This window comes from Coffea eugenioides, chromosome 11, assembly GCF_003713205.1.
Source record: "Coffea eugenioides isolate CCC68of chromosome 11, Ceug_1.0, whole genome shotgun sequence".
In the NCBI taxonomy this organism is placed as follows: domain Eukaryota; kingdom Viridiplantae; phylum Streptophyta; class Magnoliopsida; order Gentianales; family Rubiaceae; genus Coffea; species Coffea eugenioides.
Window position 1 is genome coordinate 6,744,175 of NC_040045.1, and position 8,921 is coordinate 6,753,095.

The following is an 8,921-nucleotide window of genomic DNA, read 5'->3' on the forward strand; positions in this document are numbered from 1 at the left end:
AGGATTGTGCAGAAGGAAATGTACCTATAGTTCACTCCAGTCAAGGGAGCAATCCTAGTCCTACTGATCATAATGGGGCTGTTAACGTGCAGAACAATTGTCAAACTACTGCTGCAGGTTCTAACAGAAAGGTGTTAACTTGTATAGTATAGCTTGTCTAAGAGAATAACAAATTCTGCATGCAATTTTTTGCTCCGAACTTCACTTTCATGCTATTATGTTTACAGAGAGGAAGGCCTGCTTTAGACAATCATTCTACTTCAACAGTAAGAGGTGCTGGTAGGACCAAAAGTACCAGAAGTGGTCACTCCAATCCTCAGGTGTCAGTTCAATTGACTTCTGAATATGCAAATGCTACATCTGTCAGCATGACTGCACCAGTAAATCCGAACTTCAATAGCATTAGCAGTACCAGCACTTTCAGCAACTGGTTTTGAGTTGCCAGTTCAAACTAGTTAGCATGTAATGATTAGCTTAGCTTCTTTTGAATTTGGTGCTGCTATATGGAAAAGTACCAGAAGTTAGGACACCTGAAATGTTTTGTTAATGGAAGCTAACACTCTCTTACAATATTAGTGGTGTAATCCTCACCATCTGCTATAGAAACTGTCTTGTAGATGGTGTTTTCTACTTGTGGATTGCATTGATGGAAATGTTATATGTACTACTGATATGATTATTGCATTTTAGCATGTGTAATGTCACTGCTGCTATTGTTCAAGAGCTATTGTCAATCAAATACTGTTGCATACATGGATTTTACACAGGTTTATGTAGCATTCTAACTGATATAGCCTTCTAGTTTCAATTAGCTTTCACCAGAAAAGGCATACTACAATTGCTACAATGTTGCCGCAGATTTACATGAATTTAGCTAATTGATTTTACTATTTGAATGAAAATAAATATAGCTAACAGTAGCATATTAGGACGAGCAGCACGTTTCCTAAGACACTTGGTAATGGAAATTGTCTTTGCAGTTCCACGGCAACATCATATTGCCTTTCTGAAATGCCAAGTACTCTAGCTCTGCTAATATCCCTTTCCTTGCTTGTGTCTTAGTTGCTTCTTCTACTATTAATGTCTTCTTCTTCTCCTCCATCATACCATTTGAAATATCTGCATTTTGAGCAACAGAAATACAATTTGTCCGGATTCTTTTCGCTATCTGATATTTTCACTGTGGCCTTGCGATTGCAGTAGCAATATCTGTTTTTAATAGTGAAAGTTGTGGGTGAATTCCAAGATTCTACTGGTTGGCTTGAAGAGGCCATTGAATTTGCTAAATGTTTTCACTATAGCCTTCTGTTAATGCTCATCATAATCTTTTGGCTTGAGGATAAAATGTGCACATCTGATGTTTAGATACAGTTAGTGAATGGACCAAATGTTTTGCCGTTGGAAGATTGCAGGTTGCCGTTGGCTATTCCTGTCAGATACTGAAGATGTCTCCATGTAACAGAAAAAACATTCCTATATTGCATTTATACCCCCTTAACTTTGATAATCATCTCTACTTTTTTAATAACAAGCAATCTTGTACTAATATAGGGAGGAATAGGGTATTCATGGAATACCCTTGTCATCTCTATCATGATAGTAATATTTTAATCTTAATTGGACTGAATTATTACCAAAATTTGAAAAGCAAGGGAGCTAGGTGAAATTTTTAAAACCTGGAGGGGTCTCAGTGCAAGTGTCAGAAATCTCAGGGGAGGTTTGTGAAATTATTCCTTTTAAAAATTGAGAGAGCTAAGTGATATTATGATAAACTTTAGGAGAGGTTTCCGAAATTAGCCCAAAAAGTGTTTGGACTGACACCGTAAATGAAGTATACTTGGTCGTGCTAAACCAAACCAAATAGACATATAACATGATGAATCCATTTTCAGAAATCGTTCTGGTGCAAATCTTGTGCAAATAAAATATCTTTATTATATGCCCAATATGCTCTTTAAATTTTGCCAACTTTACCTTTAAGAAAAAAAAGGAAACAAAAAACATTTACCAGCTCTTTTAAACTTCCTAAAGTCTTCGGCCCCACGGAAGAAAGTTTGATATATTAAGAATTCAATTTTGAATTTGATACCTTAAAAAAAAAGTCTAAAAGACACAACCTTGGGTCAAATTGTATACAAACATTTACCAGGGACGATTCAATCGTTCCAGAACTATATACCACTTTTTGAATGTGAATTCCATGTGTAATAATTGGATCTCTGTGGTGAAATTATATTAGTAATTCATGTAGGGTTACATCTCGTTCAAACAATGTTAAATTAACAATCAATTGTGCTTTTGATCCCACAGTTACTACACTGTGTAGGAGAGATAGGTTTGGTAGTACAGGATGAGGGAGTGTAATATTTGGAGGAGATAGATTACGTGTCACAGAACGAGGGAATTTAAGTGAGAGATGTCAAATTAGAATGTCCACTTAAAAAACAAAGGTGTTTGAATAGCAAATTTTTTCAAATAATATTTCATTTGCATCATAAAACATATTTTTCAACCTATTTTTTTTATATTTTCAATTATCTTTTTGGCCTTGTTTGGGGTTGCGATACTTTTGGTGAAAAAGCACTTTTTGATGTTAAAAGTATTTTTAAAGTATTTGGTGAACATTATCCCATAAATTAGGAGTCGAAGTTTTGCTCTTAAAAGTACTTTTGGCAAAAGTTCAAATTTGATGCTTTTAAATTAACTTTTGTGATTTAAAAAATAAAATATCAAAATTAATTATTTTATTCTATATTATGAACTAAATAAAAAGATAAATACTTTTAAAAGTTTTTAAATTAATGTTATCCAATACAATAAATGCTTATTGAACTATATCTCAAAATAATTAAAAATTTAAAAATAATTAAATAATTAATAAATACTTTTATTAAAAATTTTCCTAGAAAAGTTCCTCAATAAGTTACCGTTAAACACTTTATCTGACATATATTACGTCACAAAACCAAAACTGCCAGCAGCCTCAGCACTCAGCCTTTTATGTTTCGTTAGACTCGCGTCTCCTTCAAGGTAAGTCCCTTGTTTCTATAACACTGGATTATTAAATACTACTTAGATTATTAAATACTAAAGTAGATTTATTATTAGCACTACTACTTGCTTGCGACAAAGACAGATTCTTGACCAACGCAGATTCCCATTTTGACAGCTTCCCAGAAGTCATCCAGCTGTTTTTTTTTTTGTCAATTTTATTTTGGTTTCACTGACTTTTCCCCTTCTTATTCTCCTTTCTTTTTCTCTTTTTTGGTGATTTTGTTCTCTGGGTAAAAGAAGAAGAAAAAAAAAGAGTGCATTTATGGTCTAGAAGCTGATAAACTTTCTGGGTTCTGAATAAGATCTGAAATTGTACGGTTCAGAGGTAAAGGTTAAAGCTTCTTCATTGAGGGGTGAGAAAAGGGCTGCAATGGTGAGGCATGAGAAGTTCCCAGGGGTAAGTAAAGAGTTGCAGAAGATTGTGGATGCAAATATGAGAAAGGTTGGGGCCCGAAGGCGTGCTCGTGAGGCCTTTAAGGATATTCAACTCTCAATTGATCACATTTTGTTCAAGGTAATTATTGCAAATTGCAACAGGTGCTCAAGGGATTGGTAATTTGATAAAGCTTACGCCTTTGTGAAGAAAGATTAGACTTTTTCTTTTTTGTTTGTTTATCCGTTCTATGGCGGTTTGATAGAATTTGATTTCTATTGCATTCGATTTTCTTTTGTTGGCTGTGATTGACTTTTTTGAAACCAAATACGACTGACTGGTTGTTCTGAAGAATTCATTTGGGCTCTTAAACTTAGGAACATGTAAATGTCTTTAATGTTAACAATTCATTGTGCAGCTTATTAATGATATACATGGCTTATTGGTTATTGACTAATATTTTGCAAATGCGTAGAATTGCTGGCTGTTTGTTTACATATCTTCGGCGGTTCTGTGAAAAGAAGGTAGAAATAAGGATTCTCTTGTCCAGTAGAGCAGTGGACTATATTGCTCATTGCTCTCTCTCTTTCTCTGAGAAAGATAAAAAATTGGGAGAATGATGTCCTATAATAAACTGTTGAAAGACAATCGATTCATTATGAGAAGATGAGGGTGGAAGTTCACGCGGATTAATAAAACTTTATGATTTCAATCCTGCTGTACCTAAAGTATGGACCAAGTTAATTGCTTAGGCTTTCATATGGACTCTATGGCAGTATTAATTATCCTTCTCCAATATAAGCTATGCACTTGTTTGCTTGCCACTTTGTGAGCTCCTATAGATGCTACTGTGTTCACAATTCCCATAATGCACTTATATGTGTTCAAGCTACTCCAGGTACACTCCCCTTGCAGTTAAGAAATTAGAAGGGCAGATGCACTTTTACAAGATTACATTTGGCACTCATAAAGTAGCATATCGTTTCTGTTATTGGAAGGGTTTTGCCTCTACCATCCTTGGTTAATATTTGTGCTGGTATATGGTTTTAACTGTTGGAGCTGCAAATTTTTTCTTCTTTTGTTGGTTTTTGCTTTTGACTTTGGTGGAAATATGGTTTAGTAGAAAACCTAGTTTCATTGTGGGAAGCATATTGTGTTGAAGTTTGACTTCCACTTTCTTGGATTAATGATTTTATTGGTGATGTTGACTGCTCTGTGTTTGTCTTTTAACAGATCCCAAGTAACGGCTTGAAGATGAAGGAGGTACAACTTCTTATATCTCCCGATCTTGGCCTCTGAACCTATGACTGGAAGCTTTCCTATCGCATCCCAGTCATCCACCATATTCCCTTCTTGTCCTTGAAAAGATGATGTAGGAAACTGATTTCCATTTTGAGAAGATTGTGATGAAGAAAAGTTAGTCATAGACTTGGTTTAAGAGTGCCACAAATTTCTGTTTATACCATTATAGCTGCTACAATTGAGTGATAGTTGTCTAGTCTGTGTTGACTAGCGTATGCTAGAAATCATTCATATTTTTGCAAGCTTCATGTTTATTTGAAAACTGTCATTTACCAGTGGCATCTTGTGTCTGTATGGTTTCACAGCCTTTGTGAAAGTTTTTACATCAAGATAGTCATTTGAATACTGTGATACAGTCATACCAGGTGAACTCTAGAGGATTGGAATACTTCTCAAAAAGTTGGGTGCCGCAGACCAGTCCTAAGGCAGTGGTTTGTTTTTGTCATGGTTACGGAGACAGTTGCACCTTTTTCTTCGAAGGCATGTAGCTTAAGCAAATGATTTGAAATTGCAGATTTGCTCTTGTGAATCTTCATGGTTTAATGGATGTGTGGTGTCATTTGCAGGAATTGCTAGAAAGTTAGCCTTCTCTGGCTATGCAGTTTTTGCTATGGATTATCCTGGATTTGGACTTTCTGAGGGTCTTCATGGCTATATTCGAAGCTTCAACAGGCTAGTTGATGATGTGATTGAGCATTACTCAAAAGTTAAAGGTATTTTGGCTAATTTCTTGCATAGCTGCATGACATTTTTTGCAAGGATTTCTGCAGGAGTGCATCAAATTACATTTGAGGGCTTGTAACTAATAGCACACCTAACTGTGGAAACAAAGAAAAAAATTTTGATAGTACATGAGAGCTTTGCTGTAGCTCTGAATATGATTCTTCACACATTTCTAAGGGCCAAACCTCTTTCTATTCCCCTGTTATGAATAGGAAAACAAAGAGGGAAGGAGGAGGGAGGGGAGTATAAGGTGTTTACCATCATAAGTCTCACTTCGTCTTTGAATTTGACTTCAGAGTTGGTGACTTGTTACTTGCTTCACAATTATACTTTTCTCCATTTCTGAACTCCTATCTGCTTAATGCTTGTACATGATGGCGTAATAGCATCAACAGGAAATGTTAATTTGCAACAAATGTTGAAGTGAATGTGTTGAAGCCGCTCAATGAAGTTGGTTGTATCTGTCATTATTGAAAAAGGAGTATGAACAAAATAAACGAACAGGGCAAAGTCTTGCTTTGCTTGACTAGGAAATATAAGGACTAGTGCAACAACCCTTTCTTGCAATATTATCTGTTATTCTCTCTCTATTTCACATGTTTAGGCCTTTTTCTCAGGTAGTTAATCATTTTGTGCTTGTTTCATTATGGGTTATTAGGAGCGTGTATTTGTGAAATTATGAGGACACTTGTTCATTTCTATATCAACAAATTTCATGAATTAAAATGTTCCTTTTACAGTTTTATTCCTGAGCCATGGGCTTATTACTTGTGACATCTTTGCAGCTACATTTAGCTTAGAGACTATGTCTAATAGCTGTGATGTTAGTTTATCAAATGCACATCCCCAACACCCCCCCCTCCCGGCCCCCCGAAATAAAAACCGAAAAAATAAGAAGTCTTATTGGAAAGAGAGAACGGGATGTACTTGTGCAAGTGAAAGGAAGATGGGCTAGGGGTCTGAAGACATTAAATTTACACTTTGGGTGCAGAAAATCCGGATTTCTGTGGTCTGCCAAGCTTCCTGTTTGGACAATCTATGGGAGGAGCTGTAGCTCTGAAGGTGCACCTCAAACAGCCTAATTCATGGAATGGAGCTGTTCTTGTTGCACCAATGTGCAAAGTACCTCTCTGAACTACCTTCTGAATTGTTCATTTCTTGTTTCTCATATACCTCATTTCTTGATCTGCATATTTTTCTACAGATTGCAGATGATCTGGTTCCACCACCGTTCGTCACACAAGTTCTTATTGGAGTGGCGAAACTTCTTCCAAAATGCAAGCTAGTTCCACAAAAGGATTTAGCTGAGTTAGCATTCAGAGATGTAAAGAAAAGGAATTTGGTTAGCCTTCTTTCCCTTTTATGAAGTGTTGAGCAGAAAGTGTTGGTTATTTAATATTGTAAGACAGCACACTCTGTGTTGTAAACAGAGCAGACATGTTGCTGCGAGATTTTTCCCATTGTTTGCCTGTTCATCCTTTTTTGACTTTTTGTCACTTTTTGCAGACTGCGTACCACGTGATTGCTTACAAGCATAAACCACGGCTACGAACTGCACTAGAGTTACTGAAGACTACCCAGGAAATAGAACAAAAACTGGAGAAAGTATGTAAACACTTTTTGTTTGTTGTTGTTATTGTTCTTCTTCTTCTTTTAAGGAGGGAAGGTGTGAGGAGTTTTGTAAAGTTACTATATGGAGTTGCTTTCTAGGAGAGACTGCTTTCTATTTACAAATTTGAACATGCTTTTTGATGCTGTGGAAATAACATTTGAAAGACTGATGTATTCTCATGAGTCAGTATAAATGCTCTTTTGTAGGTTTCTCTGCCATTATTGATCCTCCACGGCAAGGCTGATGCGATAACAGATCCGTCTATTAGCGAGGCATTATATGAGAAGGCAAGCAGTGCAGACAAGAAACTGATTCTCTATGATGACGCTTATCATTCCCTTCTTGAAGGTGAGCCAGATGAGGTGATCCTTAAAGTGTTTGGTGATATAATTTCTTGGCTTGATGTACATAGTTCTTGAAGACAAGCCATTCGCAGCATCTGCAATCTGTGTAGGCGGGTACATTCTTTCTGGAGTGGGAGTTAAGACAGCGGACGGGAAATGGGAATGGGGAAGAAATGGAGGAGAGGAAATGGGTGTTATGGTTTGCAATCAAACTGGCTTATTAGAATGGACACGCCAAGTACTAAAGGTGTTGTATAATCATTATAATTAAGGAAAATGCTACAGTTTCTTTTGGATAAGATACCCATGATTCTAATCTACTTATATATTGTCTTTAAAATCTTAAAAAAATCTAAAAGTTGATAACTCTTATCCTATATTCAACCGTGAATTTAATCTCATTGGTACTGTACTCTAAAGAGACTGTAGAGCTCTCATTAATTAATCTTTAAGATATTGTAATTGAGAATCCTAAATTTTGACGCTTTGAATTGATCGTCAAGTTTGTAACTTAGAAGGTGTAAATGAAGATCATTTACCAACGTCAACTTGATGCATTTTAGGTGGCTTATGAAGAAAATTACTAACACCTGTTTTTTTAATTTTTATGCTAAACAAAAGCTTGAATAAGCAAGGGTTGAAAAGTTATAAATTAGATCTCCTTTTCTCTTCTCTCTTGCAATTAGATTTTCTTAGAACTGCTTCATGGCTTCATCGGCTGCCTTCCAGTCGTTGGCTGCGGGGCATTCCTCTTCTTCCTCTTCTCCTACTTTTTTGCCAAAAATCCTTTTCTAAGCTTTTCTTCTCGAATTCTTCAATACTAATTTGCATATTCAGGCGGTTACTTCCACTCATGGGAGGAGCTGGCTGTCTTGTTCTCCCAAAGCGGATTTATCAACCTTATTTGTGTCTTTGGAATATGCTCTTGTTGGAAAATTTGTCAGAGGTAGTTGGAAAATTTTTCACAAGTAGGCCTTCGATGGAGATTGCAAGGTTTCTACTTCATTTCAAATTTTAAAAACCTCTAAATAACTCGTTGTAAAGATTGTTTATCGAACATATGGGATATTAGGTGGCGATCTTAAAGAGAAAATTATCAATTACTAGTGTGAATCGAACTCCTTTATTATTTAGACGATCACAAATAAAACAAATAAATCTAAACTATTATCATGCAACAAAAGTAATAAAAATGACAAGAAATTGATTCCTAGGGTCATACAATTTCTAACTACTCTTGCAAATGAAAATTACTGGTTAATTGAGCTTATTATCTTGGCTAAATCATAACTAATTTTCTAATGTACATGATACCAGTTTTTGCTAATGTACCAATCACATTTATAACTATCCCTTACCTACGTTTTGTAATGAACAAACAAGATATAGATTCATTAAAATCTATGAAATTACATGGTTAAAACCACAAAGGTCTTTGCCTACTTTCGTGAGAATATTTCCTAAATTCAACACTTCCATAAACTAGTGTTAAATCGCAATTTTCATTAATGAA

General features: G+C 35.6%; 1 protein-coding gene across 1 annotated transcript; it reads left to right on the forward strand.

The window, feature by feature from the left end:
* The first annotated feature begins 3,128 nt into the window (after window positions 1-3,128).
* Window positions 3,129-7,741, forward strand: LOC113753068 (caffeoylshikimate esterase-like). The gene is made up of 8 exons (XM_027297148.1): window positions 3,129-3,568; window positions 4,661-4,690; window positions 5,086-5,209; window positions 5,296-5,442; window positions 6,444-6,574; window positions 6,657-6,794; window positions 6,959-7,057; window positions 7,271-7,741. Exons 1-8 carry the CDS (start codon window positions 3,425-3,427, stop codon window positions 7,481-7,483), a joined length of 1,026 nt encoding a protein of 341 aa, XP_027152949.1. The 5' UTR covers window positions 3,129-3,424; the 3' UTR covers window positions 7,484-7,741.
* Window positions 7,742-8,921: the final 1,180 nt, after the last annotated feature.